The sequence below is a fragment of the Chlorocebus sabaeus genome, chromosome 14, assembly GCF_047675955.1.
Source record: "Chlorocebus sabaeus isolate Y175 chromosome 14, mChlSab1.0.hap1, whole genome shotgun sequence".
Taxonomy (NCBI): Eukaryota; Metazoa; Chordata; class Mammalia; order Primates; family Cercopithecidae; genus Chlorocebus; species Chlorocebus sabaeus.
The window spans coordinates 8,593,269-8,614,007 of NC_132917.1; the positions used below are offsets into that span (position 1 = coordinate 8,593,269).

The following is a 20,739-nucleotide window of genomic DNA, read 5'->3' on the forward strand; positions in this document are numbered from 1 at the left end:
AGCAGACCATGGACTGTCCCCAGAGGCTTGGATACCACCTCTCAGGCTGGGGCTGGAGAGTCCACATTGCTGACGGGTTCCCCAGTGGTCTGGACGTCCTGGACCACACTCAAAAACCGCCGCCCTCAAGCATCCAGGAGACAGGTAGTTCTGGCTCCTGGATGCTGCTCCACCTGCCACGTCTAGGATAAAAGCCCCCTGCTCTGGCCCACCACGGTAGTACTGTTGCAGGAGCTCACAGAAAGCGGCCAGCCCAGCCCAGTGCAGGCCAGGCTCCAGGGAAGAAGCACAGGCAGGGGCATCCAGCCCAGAGGGAGCAGGGACGGTTTCAAAGGAAGTGATATCTGAGGCTTCAAGGACAGAGAAGGGTCAGCCAAGCAGTGAAGGGGAGGATAACGGTGTTCCAGGGAGAGGAGCGGGCAGGAGTAAACATCCACCCAGGGCTGTCCCGGGAAAAGCAGGTGTGTGTGGCTGGAGCATCATGGGAGAGGAGCAGGGGATGGAAGCTGAGGCTGGACAGTGGGCTGGGTGGACCCTGACAGGCTTCAGGCCAGTCGAGGGGTCTGGACATCAGAGTGCAGCTGCCGGGAGCAGAGGGGGCTGGCAGGGCTCACAGAGGCGAGGCTGACATCCAATCTCAGGCCAGGGTGGGAGTGACTATCCACAGGGAAGAGGGGACAGCCCCAGGTTAACTGGGGAAGAAAAATCAGAACTCACATTTCTTTTTTCCTAAAACAAACTCAGGAAAAGTACTGTCAGTTAAAAAACAACAAAATAAAACTCCGACCCTGTGGGTACCACACTTTTAAAGAGGCAATTGATTACAGATGTTTCCTTGCTCCCTACAGCATCAAATAATGTTTGGTGTCACTGCGTGGTGCTGCAGAGCCACGTGTAGATGGCTCCAGCCTGTGTGCAGCTCTGGGGGTCTTGTACCTCCGTGTCCACGCCACCTTCTTCCTCTCTTCCTCCTGCCTGGGCTTACCTTGCCCAACTAGGTATACTAGGGTATACTTGGACCTTCTCAATGTCCCATGCTCACTGACTTGGGGTGCACTGGAGACACTGATCTCTTATTTTAAAAAGCGAATCAGTGAATAGGTGGATGTGAGGATTTTTCCTTCGCCTTGCACGTGCGTCTCCTGCCTTCATTCCTTCAATGCTCTGGGCCATGCCCTGTCACGTTAGGGGAACAGGGTTGCCAAGCACAAACGAGGGAGGCCCTTCTTCCAGGAAGCCTATTATACAGGAGTGTTCCAGCGCTCATTGGTGCTGTACTGAGAGCCGCAGCAGGCCGGCAGGGGACAGCATGACCCAGGAAGGGCGCCTAAGCCACCTGCCTTCATGGCCAACCTTGACCGTGAGGTTGGAGCATCCCTCAAAACATCTCCACTCACACATTCTCTCTCTCACTCCTCACTCCCAGATCCTTAAAACCATCAGCACAGAGCCAAGACATTTAAAATAAAACAATAACAAAAACACAAACTCTTCCAACCTTCAAACTCCACTTTAGAACCTAAAAAGCAACATCTTCCAAAGCAGAACAAACTACTTCAGGGGAAGAAAACTGCAGGCTCTGAAAGGTGGGGATACAGTGTGTGTTCTTTGTCACGCGAACACCAAATGCCAACAGGCATCTCAGACGAGGAAGCCGGCCCGCACCAGCTGCTTCTAACAGGCTGCCCTTTCCCAGAGGCACAACACCATGAGCCTAGGAATGCAGAGAGAAGAGGGGCTCCCAGCAGCTACGTTCCAAAGAGCAGGACCAGGATGGCCCCACCACAGGATTCACAGCATTGAAATCCCATTTGTGGAGGCTGCCAAGTGTCCCCATCTGCCCTGGTCTCTCTCAATCGCCTTACCTCCATACGGCTGAGAAAGACAAAAAAGGGAAAGTCCACCAAACTTAAAAAATGGGAATAACTATACTGCTCCCTGCAAATATATAAAGCTGATCCAGCCACGGTGGCAAGTACTTCGAAAAAACAGAGCTGCTTCCTTCTTAGCACTCTGTTTTATCTTTTTATTTGTTTTTGAGACAGGGTCTCACTCTGTCACCCAGGCTGGAGTGCAGGGGCACAATCTTGGCTCACTGCAAACCTCTGCCTCCTCGGTTCAAGCGATTCTCCTGCCTCAGCCTCCAGAGGAGCTGGGACCACATCTGTTTTGTCTTTAAACTGAGCAGACATGTCCCTCCGCCCCTCTCCACATAGACCCTGGCGTCCTACGTCTTCTCTGCTCTCTCAGGGCCACCTTCTGAGCAACAGATTCCCCTCGGCAGCTCCAGGGAGCAGAGTGGGGGTGGCGAGGGTGGGGGGATGGCTTTGTCAACTTGTTCTCATTCTTGAGCTGAGGATCTCTCCGCTTGAGAGTGAGGAGATCTAGGCGTTTTTCTTTTCCCTGGCATGTTTAATTTACAATTATTGTGCTCAGGCAGTGTGAATGTTTACCATATGTTGGTTGTGTGGCAAAATATTCTGGCTCCCAGAAAAAGTCTGGTTGCTGAGTCACGCTGAGTCTCACCTAGAGAAGTCCCAAGGGAGGTCATTAGAGGCGGCTGAGACAGGCACGGTGCCTCCCTGCCTCCTGAAGGAGGAAAAGACAGAGCTGGGAGTCAGACCCAGATGGGTGCCCCAACTGACTGGAGCACAGAGGCAATTACAGAACACCACGATCGTGTTGGGATTGTACGCACTAGAACTTTGCCTACAGAGGAGAAAAAGCCGAGTTGGAGCCAGGGCAATGAACAGGACGAAAGAAACTCAAGGATCGAAATGGTAACAAAAACGCAAAGCAGAACTCAGTCACCATCAAAACACAAAGAATGCTTCAATTTAGTATTTTTTAAATGTATCCTTCATTCTAATAGTATATGATTTACATTCAAAAGTGAAAGAACTTATTCATTTTGATGATAAATTATGTTTTTCAATGAAACATGAGACAGGCTAATTCCTGCAGTTCCTGCAGTGTCCCCAACAGTTAGGACCTCCATTCTATCATAAAATGGCCACTTTCCATCACCATATGGCCATGACTAGCGATAAGCACAAAATGTCAGGAAAAGCTAAACCGCTGCTGCTGAGTGCCTGATGAGTGCCTGAAGACAGGGGCTCCCAGGTGGTGTGTGCTTAAGAATCAGCTGAGGAATCTTGTCTAAAATGCAGGTTCCAAAGCCACACTTCCACCTGTATGAGGCTGTTCTCACACTGCTATAAACAACTGCCCGAGACTGGGTCATTTCGAAAGGAAAGAAGTTTCATTGACTCACAGTTCAGCATGGCTGGGAGGCCTCAGGAAACTTACAATCATGGCAGAAGGTGAAGAGGAAGCCAGGCATCTTCTTCACAGGGCGGCAGGCGGGAGAATGAATGCAGGAGAAACTACCAAACACTTATAAAACCATCAGACCTCGCGAGAACTCACTCACTCTCAGGAGAACAGCATGGGGAAAACCCCCTCATGATTCAATTACCTCCACCTGGTCTCTCCCTTGACACGTGGGGATAATGAGGATGATGGGGATCACAATTCAAGATGAGATTTGGGTGGGGACACAGCCAAACAGTATCCATACCTCCGTTAAGAAACTGAGGGTCTGCAGAGCGTTTCTCCAGGCATGATTCAAGGAGTGCCCAGGAATCTTGTGAAAATTTTAAATTCTTTGGCCTACTCCCTACTCTACCACAGATTCTCATGGGATAGGCAGGGGTGGGGGCGGGCCTACAAATCCATATTTTCCAGCAGCTTCCAGGCCATTCTAGTGAGGTTTTTCCTGGCAGAGCTTTCAAGAACACAAGAGTAAAATCCCATTCCCGTCCAGATGACCATCAGTTCTGAGTCGACACGAGAAGGTTGTTATGGGTTTTTGTTGTCCTGCTCCACATTAGAATAACTTTCCTCACTATTTTCCTCATACTTGACTGAAAAAAGGGAGCAGGACGGGTGCTGTGGCTTTGCTCCCTGGTCTCTTGGTGGCTCTGCGGCCTCAGGCGTGTTGCTCGCCTCTGCCTCTCAGCTTCTTCCTCACGTCACAGGGAGCCTGAAGCGCAGCTGCTTCCTCAGGGCGTGGTCAGGGCTAAGTGCACCCCTCGTGCCGGCCAAGCCAGTGCCTGACACCCTCCTCCTCACTGCCATCAAGTTCTAATCCCTGTAAGCAGAGAAATGAACAGCAAACTCCATGAAGGGGACTTATCATCACCGCTGGAGGGGAGAGTGAAAAACTACTCGCACTGCCGAGAAAACTTCCAGGTTAGCGAGCATCAGCCCTGGACAGGCACAGACCTCAAAGACCCAGGAGAGGCTGGAGTAATTCCAGCACTTTGGGAGGTCGAGGCAGGAGGATCACTTGAGCCCATGAAGCTGAGGCTGCAGTGAGCTATGATTGTACCACCGCACTCCAGCCTGGGTGACACAGCAAGACCCTGTCTCAAAAAAAAAAAAAAAGACCCAGGAGAAATGGAGTGTGTCGTCTTCATGGAACGAGACCCAGAGTCACGGGCTCTGGAAGACACGCATGACATGGGAAGGAGCCGGTCTCCAGGCAAGGGAGCCCCGCCGGGGAGGTTCCAAGCACTTGTCACACATCCGCTGACTTACCTTAAGGGCCCAAAGAAGTCATGTGAATGCTTCAGACTGTTACCTCCAGTTTTCAAAGTAACTTACATGCCACAGACCACAGATGGCAAATGTTTCCTCCACAGGGCCTATCAGGTGGCTGTGGCTGCCCGCACACTGTGTTAAGAAGGATTCTGGGCCGGGCGCGGTGGCTCACGCCTGTAATCCCAGCACTTTGAGAGGCCGAGGTGGGTGGATCACGAGGTCAGGAGATTGAGACCATTCTAGCTAACACGGTGAAACCCCGTCTCTACTAAAAACACAAAACATTAGCCGGGCATGGTGGTGGGCACCTGTAGTCCCAGCTACTCGGGAGGCCAAGGCAGGAGAATGGCGTGAACCCAGGAGGCGGAGCTTGCAGTGAGCCAAGACCGCGCCACCGCACTCCAGCCTGGGCGACAGAGCAAGACTCCATCCCCTCCCCCACAAAAAAATGAGGATTCTGAGCAGCAGTAAGGCTCCACCAGGCCTGCGTGAAGAGTGGCCACACTTGGGCCTTGGGTTTGCCATTCTCACACTGGCAATATCAATGAATCCAGGGGAGTGAGCGAGCACATCTTCTGACACGTTCCTCCAAAAAGTCAAGGCTCCGCCCTGGTAACTCTAAGTTCTCTTGGGGCAGAAACTCCTTTGACACTCAAGACACAGGTTCTCTCTCCACTCACACAGAAGTTTGCATGCAGTTTCCTTCAGCACACGAACCCCAGATCTGACACAAAAGAACAAATCCTGTACGACTCTGCTTACAGGCACCTAGAGTAGTCACATTCGTGGAGACAGGAGGTAGAAGGGTGGTTGCCAGGAGCTGCGAGGGAGGGGAATGGGCAGAGTTTCCATTGGGGAAGATGAAAAAGTTCCAGAGGTCAATGGTGGTGATGGCGGCACAATGTGAATGCACTTAATGCCACTGATTGACCATTTTAAAATGGCTTAAATGGGCCAGGCGTGGTGATTCATGCCTGTAATCCCAGCACTTTTGGAGGCTGAGGCAGGTGGATTGCTCGAACCTGGGAGGTGAAGGTTGCAGTGAGCTACTGCACTCTAGCCGGGCCACAGAGCGAGACACCGTCTCAAAAAACACACACACACACACACACACACACACAGAGGCTTAAATGGTAAATTTTATGTTATACATATTCAAGCACAAGTTTTTTTTGTAAAACAGCAGATCTGCAAAATGCCACTCCTAGGTCTGTGGCTTTGTTCTCACACTGACGACCATGCCAGTTTGTCTTTGCCAGGCAGTTGATCAACCCTCAGCGTTCCCTGTGCTTCCAGCAGTACAAAGGCCCAAGCTGTGTCTCAGACACCAGGCTCATAGCTCCCTGAGGCTGACGCCATTCATGATCCTGGTGGGCCACGCAGGGTAAGGACGACTGGGCTTCCTACCTGAAGCTCTCGAACTGCACTCATGTTCCAGAAAGAACCTCATCTCATCTTCCAACGGGGACAGGATTGTTTCTGCTGGCATTTGGTGCCAGGATCCCAGGTTGACTCCAGTTGTCACAAGTCCCGGGTTTTCTCGACTCTAATAGAGTAACCCAAGCAAAGGGGCACTCCCAGAACACCCGAGAGACTTTCCTTCGCCGCTCCTTTGGTTTTCTTGGATTCTCTGCTTAGAAACCTACAACGTGAAATCCAGTCATGGAAGCTGTCACAGAATATTTTTTTTTTTTCTGGTCAAATTTATTACATGATAAATTAGCATACTGTTATATAATCACTTCAGTATAGAGTGTATAACAGCATGCACGTCTCTGTCCCCCAGCCCGAGAAACAGCACATTCAGTATGCGCCACTGAAGCTCCTGGAGTAAACCTCCAGCCCTGGTCCTCGGCCCCTGCCTGGAGAAGTAACCATCTGGATCCAGCGCTCCTGGCCCTCTGCACTGCTCCATACTTTCATACTCACGTTGGAAACAATGAGTAGTGTTGTGTTGTTTGTTTGAACGCTCTGGATATACCAGCGTCATACGGGACATATACTTCTGTGGCCAGGTGTTCTTCTCTCAACCTCATGTCTTTTATCTTCATCCATTTTGACGTGTACAACTCTAATCCATTTATTTTTACTGCTCCCTAGAACTCCACTGTAGGGCACTCCCATGTTATCCCCTCTCCCATATATGGAAACTTAGACGTTTTCATAATTACAAACAAATGCCGCAGGCAACACGTGTGCACGTTCATTTGCATGCCCATGGCTGGAACTGTGGGGTCAAGGATGGGCAGATGTTCAGTTCTACTCAGAATACCCCTTTGCATTCCAGTGTGGTGGGATCGATGCCCATGCCCCCTGGCAGTACTGGAGAATTCCCACTGCTCCACATCCTCACCAGATTTCCAGATTTTCTGTTGTCAGACTTTTTAGTTTTTGCCGATCTCACGGGTCTGTTGCGCCATGGTAAACAAAAGGGCCAAGAGGCCTTATACCAACACCATCTGTCTGCCACAATTCCACCCCCACGCCACCCCACTGTACACCACTACCTTCCTACACTTATCTGCTATTCTCTTCCTGGACTCACCGCATTTCTGCCACGCTGGCCTCCTTGATGTTCCGTGTACGCACCAGGCACTCATGCCTTGGAACTTTTGCACTGGCTGTCCCCTCTTCCACAAATGCTGTTCTCCAGATAGTCACGTTCTCTCCTTGCTTTCTTCAAGTCTCTGTGCAAATGTCACCTTCTCCGTGCAACCTATTGGTGCCACCTTATTCACAACTGTACCCAATCCTTGCTCCTGGCACTTCTCCTTTATCACCTACACCTTTATCACCTTCTAATAACCTATGTGATTCACTCACCAATTTTATTTGTCTCTTTCCATCAAAATGTAATATCTAGGTGGTGAGGGATTTTTGTTGGTTCTGTTTACTGGTATTTCCTGAGTTCTGAGGAGACTGCTTGGCACATAATAGGTGTTCAGTAAATACTTGCTGAACACATGGAAGGATGGATGGATGGATGGATGGATAAATGAATAGATGGATGAAGGGGTAAATGAATGGTAGACGGGCAGATGAAGGGATGAGTGGATGAAGGAATGGATGGATGAAGGGATGAATGAGTGGATGGATGGATGGATGGATGAAGGGATGAATGGAAGGAAGGAAGGATGGATGGATGGATGGATGGATGGATGGATGGATGGATGGATGGATGGATGGACAGATTGATGAAGGGATGGATGGGTGGATAGATGGAGTGATGGATGGATGGATGGCTGGATGGATGGATGAGGGGATGGATGATGGATGGATGGATGGACAGATGGATGGATGTCTTAAAGCTCAAAATCATTTGTGCTACTATTCACACTGGCTGCAATTGGTGAGCTTGGAAAACCTGTCCTTTTTTCCAGCCTGAGGTAAGATCCGATTCTTCACAAGGCTGTTTCACTACTGACATGTTTTCATCAGATACGTTTGCATGTTCATTAACTCATGTAAACATTATTAAAAGAACTACATAAACAGCTTCCTACACGTTTCCTCTTGCTTTCATTCAGGTATAATTATATGAAAACACAATGTACCATATATGCCAATGGACCATCCCCTTTCTTGTGCTTCCAAATGACAATTCCCCTCTGCAAACACACTCAGATACAGGTCTTTACATTTCTCCTTCTACTCCAAATCCAATCTGCCTTTTTAAGACAAAGATCTCAAAGCCCCTGCCCAATGATATGGGAGCCAACAATGTCCATTCTCACCCTAATATGGTCTAGGAACTCATTCTTACCTTTAAAAGTGCCTTGCAAATTGTAAAAGGGTATTCAAAAATGGTTATTTCCTCCTTCACTGTCCCCTCGTCACAACTATTCAAATAGTCATAAACATTCAATGCTGCCAAACGTGATGGTCATTTCCAATCCTCTTCACCCTACCCAAGTCCAACATGTCACCCCTCCAGTTCTCACTATGTCCCCTCACACAGGAAACAGTCAGAAACAGGCACAAGTATCCCCATAGCTGCAGAGGAATCAGTGTGCTGAAGGTCACTGAAAGTGACTGGCCAGCAGCCTCTAAATCATTTTTATTTTCTTCCTGGCATACTACTCGTCTAGATCTTCCAGCCTCCCTTGCAGTTAGGTGTGGCCATGTGACCGAGTTCTAACACAGTGGTTTTCAACCAGGATAATTTTGCCTCCCAGGGGACATCTAGCAATGTCTGGAGAGGAGGCATCTGTGGTTGTCACAACTGGAAGAGATAGGAGAGTTCTATGGGAAGCTACTGAGTCTCTGAGGCCAGAGAGCATCCTGCTGCATATTCCACAATGCACAGGACAGCCCCTCACAACAATAAACACCATTCACAGGCTTTGTGGCTTTGTTCTAACCCTGGTTAGCCTTTGGCCAGCTCAAATGCCCATGGTGCCAAAACCCTAAACTCACCCTGTACTAATAGTTGAGAAACCCAGTTCTAACCAATGGAATGTGAGCTAACGTGTTGGAGCCAATTCCATGCCTGATCCATAAAAACCAGCCAAGTGCAGTTCTCCAAGCTCTTTCCTCTTCCTTAGTCTTGGTGGAGATGATCCCAGGCACCTTGGAAGCCACACACTGAATACAACGAGGCCACAAAAATGGAAAGAGCTTGCATCTGTCACTGCTTGAATGAGAGCTGTCTGCCCATCAATAACACACATTTTACACTAAGAAATAAACTAGCATGTTAGAGATCTGGATTTGTTCAAGATACCAGCTGGCATTAGCTCACTCAGTCACAAATACTTTTGCTTGTTTTCTTGAATAGATTCTCCAATGTATGGAGCTATACTTGAGTCAACATCACCTGGGGGACATCTAGATTGGCCAGTCCTATTTCAAGTGGGAGAGGGACCTCCAAGGTACATTTCTCTGGAAATCAATTTATAACTGATATAACGAGCTGGCTTATGCAGAGACACAGGAGGGGTCTGTGGGCCCACTTAAGTCTCTGAGGAACTTTTGAAATCAGGACTCTTTACATAAGCTCTCTACAGTTCGCCTCTGGCCATTCCAGTCCTACAGGACTTCAAATTTGAATCTCTGTACTCTACTTTCTGCAAGTTTAGTCGAATATATCTTCTCTTGCCCAGTTATCTCAACCAGTCAGAGCTTAGTAAAAATAAATGCAAGTTCCTATTTCTTTACAGATTTACTATATTTGTCACAAGGAGTTTTTGCAATTGTAGTGATCATTTACTGAGGAGGTTGCTAAATTTAGCAGATAAAATATAAAGACATACTCATACTAAAAAAAAAAAATTATTCTATTCATTGTCCAGCCAAAACTTAAATTTAAATAGGTTTCCTGCATTTTATCTGGCAACCGTATTTACTGAGCATTTATATTTTTTCAGGTACAACGTCTGAGATACACTCAAATCCTCAAAATAACACTGAGGGTGGCACCACTATCATCTCCATTTTCAAATGGGGCAACAGAATGCAAAAGGCTATGTTCTCTCCCTGGGTCATAGCCCACCTGCCATTGGCAGTGCCGGGATCCCAAAGCAGCCTGGCTCTTCTGGCCTGGTCCAGTGCTCAGAGGCGTGCCCGCAGGCAGGATGTGCTCAAGGAATGCTCCCTATTTCACCACCATTCCTTTAAAACCTACAGAAAGCATAGTCTATTTTTCTAACGGGCAATCATCAAAACATAGCAGCTGTAAGGGAACCTGAAGATGTGGTTAAGAATATTTTATTTAAAACTTTCATGTTTTGCAACTATTGTAAAATATCCATAGTAAATATTTCCTTTTTTAAAGCTTGCATTTCTCTCAGAGATAAATGAATATGATCTAGTTTCAGAAAGTCTTAGGAGGTGACTCGGTGCAAACATCAGGAGCACAGACATTGAAGTCAGATGGGAGTGGGCTTAGATTCTGGTTCCGCCATCTCCTGGCCGTCCTGACGTGGGCAGGTTACCTGGGCACCCTTCCCACTGGCAGTTTGATGGCCTGCAAGATATGAAAGCAGCAGTCTCCGTCTGAGGGCTTTGTAAGGGCTTAGTGCAGAAGCAGGTGAGGGAGCGTTACCCACCCTTTACATATGGGAACCTGGGGGCTCACAGTGACTCACCCCAGGACACGCCGCAAACCGGGGGTGCAGGTGCTCCCAGAGAAGAAAGAAACAACGGGCTGGGTGGGAACCAAGAGCTCAGGCTCAGGGAGGGACAGACTGGGGGAGCCCTCAGCCTCACCCCCCAGGCCCCAACATGCACCCCACCCCCGTAACAGCAGCAACCACAGAACCTCATCCCACTTTATTGCGAGGTTTCCTTCTTCTGCATTTCTTTAGTGGCTCCTCCCCAGGAATTCAGGACTCATGACTTGAACTAGCAGGACTCCATGGCACTGTAACTGCAGCCACCCACTCCTGACTGCTTTCTCGGGATCAGAAATGGCCTCACTGGGATTGTGTCACTGGGCGACACCATCCCAGGAGTCCCTGCAGCTTAAATCAAAAAGACAATGGGCGAAAGAGCCTGATCCTAACCTGGAAGCAAGATCATCACTCCACACTCAAATTCTTTACATTGTGTTTTTTTTTTTTTTTTTTTTTTAATGTTGAAATCACTTTAAAATCTTGATAAAGAGAAGTGACGCCTCTGAGATGTTTCTGTGACACTGTTTCTGCAGTGTCTGGAGGTACCAGATGCTCTCACTGCCTTTCCGGGAAACCGTGCGGCCCACAGGCAGCCACCTCTCACCAGTGAGGCTTCCTTGTGTCTCCAGGGCCCCTGAGCTGTAGCCATTCATCATACTTGGTTTTGATTCAAAATATACAGTCATCGCATAGGATTATAAATTCTATATCTTGGGGGATAGCTGGTAGGAGTTCTTATCAGTTAAAAAAAAATTCTGAGAATATACTAGACGTATGACAAATAAAACCTGTATTTCTTTTAAAATTCAGGCACTTTAGGCGGGGTGCAGTGATGCCTGTAATCCCAGCACTTTGGGAGGCTGAGACAGGCAGATGACTTGACCCCAGAAGTTCAAGACCAGCTGGGTAACATGGTGAAAATCCATCTCTACAAAAAAACGCAAAAATTAGCCTGGTGCAGTGGCTCACATCTGTAATCCCAACACTTTGGGAGGCCAAGGCAGGAGGACCACTTGAGCTCAGGAGATTAAGACAAGTCAAGGCAACATGACAAAACCTCGTCTCTAAAAAATACAAAAATTAGCCAGGTGCAGTGGTATGTGCCTACAGTCCCAGCTACTCAGGGGACTAAGGCAACAGAATTGCTTGAGCCCAGGAGGTAGAGGTTGTAGTGAGCTATTGTACCACTGCACTCCAGCCTGGGTGACAGGAGTGAAACCCTGTCTCAAAAAAGAAAAAGTAGCTGGGTGCAGTGACACATGCCTGTAGTCCCAGCTACTTGGGAGGCTGAGGTGGGAGGATTGCTTGAGCCCAAAAGGTTGAGGCTGCAGTGAGCCGTGATCATGCCACTGCACTCCAGCCTGGGCAACACAGTGAGACTCTGTCTCAAAAAAAAAAAAAAAAAAAAGAAAAGAAAAAGAAAAAAAAAAGGCAGCTTTGTTAGATGTAGGGATATTTTTATACACTATAAATCATGTTGTTATAAAACTTTCAGGAAAAACACACAAGTAAATTATCAATGATTACAAGTACAATGAATGCACAAGATTGTACCTAGAAACTCTGTACCCCCAATTCCTCTTTTGGGGACCACTTTATGAAACAAATCACCCCCAAACATACTGGCTTACGACAATGAGTTACTCTACAGTCCCACTGGCCAGGCTCCAGCAGGCAGCCTCATTCACGATGTCTTGTGTGCATGGTCAGTTGGTGGTTGGGGCTGAGGTCATCTTACCGGGCTGGATATCCATGGGGTCCTCCTTTACTCCCAGCCAGGTGCTCAGCTGGGATGACTGAGGCTGGCCCCTTTTTTAGCCCTTTCCATGTGGCCTCTTCATGCCACCAGCTTGGACATCCTCACTGCATGGTGATCTCAGAGATGTCTGCATTTGTTACATGGTGACTGTAAGAGAGAAGCCAAGAAACCAAAACCTTTTAGACCATAACTGTCCCACTACAACCAAACACCAGAGAAAAGACTGTGGCCCCAACTCTAACCCCATCAGCAAAGAGGAGTGGAGAGCTAGACAGACCCCCTCAGTCTGCTGTCAGGAGACGCCACCCTGAACAACACGATGGTGTCAGAGAAGGTGCGGTGGGGAGCAGACAGTCATCCCTGCAGGACAGCAACGAGCTCTCTCAACAGAGCATCAGCAGAGGCCACCTGGGAGCCTGAACACCTACACTACCCACCCCATCCACCACCCAGGGGATAATCAGCACTGCCCTCTCCCCACAGAGGTTGTCAAGGTTGAGTAAGAACTGGGACATTCGTCACCTTCCAGTGGTAAGATGCCTCCACCCCACAGTGTCAGTGGAGGCCACGTGAGGAGCACCTCCTCCCAAGCCAGGGTGGTGGCAGCAGAGGCCACTATAATAGAAAATTTAAATAAGCTCTAGATCATAGCATAACCCCCAAAACGCCCAGGTTTCAAGAAAAAAGAAAAAATCATTCCTCATTCCAAGAACCAAGAAAAGCTCAACTTGAACGAGATAAGACAATCAACAGTTGCCAACACTGAGGTGACACAGATGTTGGAATAATCTGACAAAGACTCTGCAGGGGCCATCAGAAAAATCCTCTAATGGGTGATTATGAACAGGCAAAAAAACCACGAAAAATAGAAAACTCAGCAAAAAAGCAGAAGATATAAAGAAGAATGAAAGGGAAATTTTAAAACTGAAAAATACAGTAACCAAAGCAAAAACTCATTGAATGGACTCAAAAGCACAGTGGAGAGGACAGAACCATCTGTGAACCCGAAGATAGAAAAACAGAAATTGCCCAACTGAACAACAGAGAGGAAACAGATTTTTAAATAATATATTAATACAGCCTCAGGGACCTCTGGGATTATAACAAAAGATCTAGTATCAGTGTCATTGGAGTTCTGGAAAGGGAAGAGAAAGAGGGCAGGGCTGAAAAAGTATGTGAAGAAATAATGGGCGAAAATTTCCCAAGTTTGGCAAAAGAAGCCGAGAGAACCTCAAACAGAATAAACCTAAAGAAATCCATGCCAAGATAGATCACAGGCAAACTTCCAAAAATGAAAGACAAATAAATCAAGGAGAAAGAAAACACACCTTACTTACACTGGGGAAAAAGCAATTCAAATAACAGCTGATTTCATATGAGAAATCAGATTTCATCATGGGAAATCTTGACAGAAGGAAGAAAGCACCACAGTATGTCAGGTGCTAAAAGGAAAAAACGCTGTCAACCCCAAATTCTATATCCCGCAAAAATACTCTGCAGGACTGAAGAACAAGACTTCAGATGCAGGAAAACTAAGGGAACATGTCACCAACACACCTACTCTAAAAGACTGTCCAAAAAATGCTCTTGAAACAGAAGAAATTAATCAAAGAGAGAATAATGGAATATCAGGAAGGAAAAAACAAATTTAAAAGAGAAAATGTGGGTAAGTATAACATATTTTCCTTCTCTTGAATTTCTAGAAACAAGTGTACAGTTCCTTAAAGCTGGGGTCCCCAAAACCCCAGGCAGTGGGCTGATTGGTACTTGTCCGTGGCCTGTTAGGAATCTCAGGCAGAGTAGGAGGTGAGCAGTGAATGAGCTCCGCCTCCTGTCAGATCAGCCACAGCATTGGTTCTCATAGGAGTGCAAACCCTACTGTGAACTACACATGCCAGGGATCTAGGTTGTGGGCTCCTTAGGAGAATCTAATGCCTGATGATCTGAAGTGGAAGGGTTTCACCCTGAAACCATACCCCAGTACCCATCACCCATTCCCCAGCCCCACTCCATCAACCCTCCCAACCCCTCATTGGAAAAATGGTCTTCCACTAAACTGGTTCCTGGTGCCAAAACGGTTGGGGACTGCTGCCTTAAAGGGTCCAAGTAGGCTCATTCTCACCCAGCAGTCTGCCTGCTGCAGGGCTCATTTATGAGGCCAATTATTTATCCAGGGCTCATTTAAGAGGCCAATTACTCGTCTGAAGCTTCTCAGACTGTGGTCACCGCACCACCGGCATCAGCATCTCCTCGCCATGCTTGCTTAAAATGCTATATCGTGGGCTGCTCACCAAACCTACTCAATCAGAATTTATACAGGTGGTCACAGAACTCTGGGTGTAAACACGGGTTTCTTACATACACTAAGGTTTGAAAAGTCCTAAGATGTCAGTTGACCTTTAGTTAACAAAGGGTCAAACTCAGTCACTCAGTGTTAACTTAGGAGAAAAATGAGAACAAACTGTTTTCACAGATTCCTGGCTCTTGGCAATCCAGTCGTCCAATACTGGAATACATTTCAAGGTTAAAAGAGTAATCAATGCCCCACCTGGAGTCAAGGTTACACACCCATGCACGATGGCAGGTAGTCCCAGAAGTGTTGGCTGGAGTCTAGGCCACCACAGAGGAGTCTGTCATTCATGTGTGCCTGCGTTTCTTCCTCTCTGAAATGGGGGCAGTCTTTCCAAACTCTTGGGGTCAAGGCGAACAGCAAAAGAGGTGTGCCGTGCACAGGCGTGTAAAAGATTAGCTTTTACCTAAAGTGCATGTTTACGCTCTCCTTAAAGAGGGCCGTCGTATCGCCCTTTTTTCTTTGAAATGTAACGTCTGTCTCTGTATTCTTCACACAGAATCCTAGAAAGTCAGGCATGATAGTTAAAATTAAATGTACGCCTTAATTTACCCAGCCTTTTCTGCGGAGTACTGATGAAGGGCAGTCCCTGGTGTCAGCGGAGGCAGGAAGAGGCGGGGAAGAGCCCAGGACCCACCACAGAGCTAACCCAGGGCGATATGCGCTCCACCAGCTAGAGCGCAAATCCTTCGCCCTGTGCCTAGGACTGCCCCTCCAGGAACGCCTCCAAGTCCCCTCCGCCCACGTCGTCTCTCCACGTTCCCTCCTGGAGATACAGCCTTAGGTCCTGCCCCTCCCGCAGAATGGTTCAGGGTGACGCGCAGCTAGAGTGTTGCAGGACCCGTGCACGCACTCCCTCTAACTACAGAGGAGAAGTCTGCAAACTGTCATTATTAAAAGGAGAAGGCTGAATCTGGGAGTAAACGCCTTAAAGATGGGCAACGGGAAGAAGGAGTTCAAACTATTGAAAAATTTGTCCACCAGCCAACTCACACTGGCGCCGCCTGGGTGATACCAGTGCCCAGGCGATGGGTTCGCCTGCCTCCCTGGCCAAGAAAGGGCTGTGCCCCAAAGCCCTGTCCTGTGCCCATGACAAGTGCGTCCCGGTCAGGCCCTAGCCCTTCCCAGGGACCGGGACAGGGCTCGCAGGGCGCAGCAGGGTGGCTGCCCCAGCTGGGAGCGCACGTGGTGCGAGGCAGGCGGGTTCCTCCTCACTGAAGTTATGGACTTGGCTCGCTGCGGAGGGGCCGGCGCGCGAACGTCGCTTGAGCCAAAAAAGAAAAAGTGCACACAATGTGTTTCTTGTTAGGGTCTGCAAGCCGGGCCTCGGGTTTTGCTTTTGGTGCCGCATTATAATATTAAGATGCAGTTTGATTCCGGACAAGCCCGCCCTTGTCGCTGGCTGGGGTGGATTCCCACGGACGCTGGTGGGCAGAGGCGGGTGACCTGGGTGCTACGCTGTGGCGCGGGGACGCACAGCGGATGGAGGGGGATCCCTGCATGACCTAGGCTCCCTGCGGTGGCCGGACCCCAAGACTCGCGCCTCGGGGCGGCGCAGACTCGGCGACGCCAGCCCTGCTCCCGCCAGCTCGCAGGCGGCCCAAGATTGTTTTCCAAGACCTTATCTCTCGCTCAAGTTAATTTTCTTTTTTAATGTAGGGACCGGAATAAAAGACACAGGAAAATCCTTTGTGAAAACTAAACGCAGCCACAAATCGGGGCACTTCACAGCATTTGTAACAAAATATTTGCAGTGCCCGTAGTTAAATCGGCCCCTCCGCCAAACTTCCCAAACTTTGCTTTCTTTCAACCAAGCTGAAAAGTGATCTCCCTAAAAGGGGATCAGAAGTTTGCAAGCAATTGGATTTAGCACGGAGTTCTACCTGGTGCTCTAGAGAGCTCTGGGCACACAGGACGGTGCGGGAATCCTGGAAGGAATTACGGCCCGAATGGTGGCAGGGCAGGGGAAGAGCCACTGTTAAGCCGTGGTAGTTGTTGAAACGCTTTGTTAATGCCGTTTATTAGCTGTGTGCGACAAGAAGTTTAAGAGGTTAGGCAGGTCTTCAAAAATATCCAAAAAAAGAAAAATAAACATTCCCTCGTTTGCTTTTTGTGGCTTTGCTCATTTTCTTCCCCTTGAGTGGCCCTTCATCTAAGCCTGTTTTAAACCCAAAATCGGTTAACTGGTTTCAGGGTAAGGGCTCCCTCTTGCCAAGGTATTAAATAAACAAGTAAAGCAAAAACTTGAATCCTTATGTAATCCAGATGCCATTTCCTCGAAAACCACAACAAATGCTGCTAAACCAGATAACAGGACCGGGAACATTCGGCCCCCCAACCCCCACCCCACAACACACAGCCTCCGCCCCCAGCTTTAGAGCCAGCAGAGGACATTTATGTTCAGGAACTCCTCTCCAAGGCAGACGATAAATAATTGCTACTAACACTCTCAACTGCAGATGAGCACCCTTGAGGGATCCGGATGCCATAAACTGTCCGGGAATGTTGGCATCTGGTTCTTAAAGCCAGGACCCAGGAGGCGTCTGCGTCTGCAAGCTGACTTGGAAGTTTCTGGCCTCTTGATGTTCTCAGTCGAAAATGGTGCATTAGAAAGGGGATTGGTCTGGCTCGCGCTTTGTAGTGGTAATGAGGGCGCGAATCGCGCTAGGATCTGCGCGCGAGGCTCCGCCGAGGACGAGGGCTGGGGCTGCACATCTTCCCGGCTCCCCCAGGGCAGAGAAAGGGACTGTTCTGGAAAAAAAAAAAAATTAATGGTTTATGCGCAACCTCCCAGGGTTCCGAGGAGTTAGGCAGTAGGACGGTGTGGAGGCAGGGGTGGGGTCTTTCAGTCTTTCAAAGGTATTTTTAGGAGTCCAGCATCAAAGCCATCCGGCGAGAAACTGAAATCATCCAAAGGAATAAATAAATCTCGCCACGCGCTAAGACAGTGACCTTCTCCCCATCCACCCTTCTCTCGCGCCAGCCCCACCCCGAACGCCTCGGTTGCAAAAACAAAATAAAGCAAAACCTTTTGCTTTGGCAACCTCTAAGCCATATTATGCCTCCTTTTGCAAAAGGAAGATTTCTTTCTTCTCTCTCCCGGCATTTTTCCTTCGTCCTCTCTTCCTCCCCTCACCCCGCCCCCCCCCCTCAACGCTTTTCTTTTCTTCTCGGTCCTCCTTCCTTCCCCAAATCACTCGAAACTTAAGACGTGCAGCGGCTGCAGGTGCGCGCGGGCCGGCGGCCGGGCCGGGGCGAGCCTGGGACTGCCGGGCCTCGCAGGCATTGATCAGCTGGGCGCGCGCGCTGAGTGACGGCGCGGTTGCCATGGCAGCCGCCTGAGCGGCGCCGCGAGGACAAGGCTGCAGGGCGGCGTGAATGGGCGGCGTCACGCGCCTGGCGCCAGAGAGTCTGCTCCGGGGCTCCGGCTCCGGCCCCGCCGCGGCCTGGCCCGCGCGCCGCCACCGCCGCCGCCGCTGCCAATTCATCACCTGTCAGGGATCACTCGCGGGGTCACGGGCGGAATGGACACAGCTGTGAGAACAAAACCCAGGAAAGAAAGGCGAGCGCTCCCCATTGCGCCAGATGTGCAAGGAGGACCTTGAGACGCGCCCCCCGCCCCCGCAGGCTCCTCCCGCCCCCCGGCGCATCACGCGGGGGTGGCAAAGGCGGCCTGGCCAGCGTTCGAGCTCCCCGCCCGGAGCTGCTTCTGATTACCGCAAGGGGCCCGGACGCGAGAGCCGCCGCGGGGCCTGCCCTAGAGGCGGAGTGAGTGAGCCCTGGAGCCAGGCTGGGGGACCTTACGGGCAGGTCTGTTGCTGCCACGGGGTGGGGCGTCCCGGTGGGGAGTCGAGGGGACCGCACCAACACCTACCAGCGGAAGCCCTGCACACCTTCCCACCGTCCGCGGATCTAGCCCGCCCTCCAGCTGGGGCCGTTTGAACTTTGGAGGCCTCAAATGCAAACCCACCTAAGCCACCAATTGACAGATTTTGACGTGCCTTTAAAACCACCTCGAAAATGCTGCAACACGATTTTCCCCCCACGAAAGCAATTTTTAAGGTGATTTCATATTGGGCGTGCTGAAACAGACACATTAGTAACTTAGGCCTTGTTTAAATCATTAACTTTAACAGCTTCGTAATCCCCTTTAAATGATCTTTAAATGAATGTAAAACTGGGTAGCGTGCCAATAGAATCGAATTCAACACAGCCAGGCAGACTGGACTCTGACATGGCAGCTAAAGAAACACCAGAAAACTTTCACCATATTTAGCCATTTTACTACATCAGGGTACAAAAATGATCATGGGAGAAGGCACTGCCTTAATCAACTTTGCAAAGTGTAAAGTGAAACCGCACAATGCTCATTACCGCCCAGCCCAGAGCCTGGCTGTGGGGATAATGAGGCTGGCACGGATGTTAACATACGGTGTCCTTGGAAAAAGCTAGGAATGCGTCAGTATCGAAGAGCTGCAATGTCCAAGAATCATAAGTAATAATTTGAGAATCCCAAAGATGTTTGTTTACATTGGCTATTATTGTAAAATAGTCAAAGTATAACATCATGAACCAAAATAGTGTCAAAACAAAATCTGTTGCACTGTGGCACGTATGTGACAGAAACACATGCACACAAAGTACATCAAAAGGCTCGAACTGTGGGAGGACTCGGATGGTAAATCACTTCCAGACTTAATATCAGAAGAGATACGGTGCGTCCAACGCTGTCAGGGACAGAGTCGCAGGCACCAGCGCCGGGCCTTGGGAAGGCCGTCGGCAAATTTCTGGCTGGACAGGAAACCATTCACCTCCTTCCTCCAAACTGAGGGGGTTTGATTTCAGGAAGGTGATCTCCACCTCAGCGCCACCCACTCTGCCTCCCTGGAGAGGCGTCCTGGGGCGCATAGCTGTCACGTGACAGCCAGAGACCGCTGGCCCCACCAGCTGATAAATTAATCATTAAGTGAAGGAAAAAACAGTTTCCCCATTATTGAGCTTTTCTTTCAGCCTCTAGGCCTGCCCCTTCCTCTTTCTGAAATGCAGAGGAGGTAGAGATTGAGGCAGAAAGTAAATAAGATTTGAATATTGCCTTTCCTGGGGTTTTCTAGTTCATTGTTTTCTGGAGAAAATATTTTCAAAACAAGAAAGTGACATACTGTGATCAGGACAGAATTCTAGATAAGCTAGAATTATGTGAGAATTAACAAGGTATTTGAGTAAATAGCTGCAAACTTTTTAAAATTTAGACTGAGTTCTTAAACATTTTCAGCCAAAACAAAACAAAAAAAAACCTTGAACCTGTATGCAGCACTAGTGCTGAAAAGATTCCAAACCTCATATATGACAGAATATTTTTTTTTCTTAGTGTGAAGATGTTAATCAATGGCTAGGGCCACCTATCTGTCACAAAGCTTTGGAACTCCTCTAGGTGTTGGAATGTGACACCAGAAATCACAATTCTTGCATAATTAATCACATTACTTTGCCACCTACACTGAAGGGCACAGACCGGCAGCCTTTCAAGGGCAGTGTATGTAAATGTAGTTTCAAAATGCAAATTCTCCTAATTATTTCCGATTCATACTATCATTATAATAGCCCTGCCTCCTTCTTGAAAAGGAACCCTGAAAGCGCCCTGTGAGAGCTCCTTAGCGACCGGCGAGGTTGGGCATGGCTTCCAATAAGTACTCATTTTCCTGAGTTTACAGTAATGCCTCCCGCGCTGCTCCGGGTTGCAAAAACCCACACTAAGCCTGTCGTCGAATGCATGCGTGGGTGGTTTGTTTGTGTTAACATAACTTTTCCTTATCTGAAGAGACGAACTCACTCTACAAACGTGACTCTTCAGTGACAACCTAATTTGCGTTTTCACTTTCTTCTGAAATGCTTTCTATCTTTCCTCACGCTCT

At 48.9% G+C, this 20,739-nt stretch overlaps 1 protein-coding gene across 1 annotated transcript in view; it reads right to left on the reverse strand.

Moving 5' to 3' along the window:
- Positions 1 to 10,295: 10,295 nt before the first annotated feature.
- LOC103221024 (uncharacterized) overlaps positions 10,296 to 20,739 on the reverse strand; it is a 41,766-nt gene continuing 31,322 nt past the window's right edge. The window contains exons 8-11 of the mRNA XM_073022708.1: positions 17,273 to 17,578; positions 16,711 to 16,852; positions 15,046 to 15,330; positions 10,296 to 12,624 (exon numbers count right to left, since the gene is read on the reverse strand). Of these exons, the coding sequence (XP_072878809.1) occupies positions 17,277 to 17,578 (302 nt within the window). The 3' untranslated portion in view covers positions 10,296 to 12,624; positions 15,046 to 15,330; positions 16,711 to 16,852; positions 17,273 to 17,276. The remainder of the gene's footprint in view (positions 12,625 to 15,045; positions 15,331 to 16,710; positions 16,853 to 17,272; positions 17,579 to 20,739) is intronic.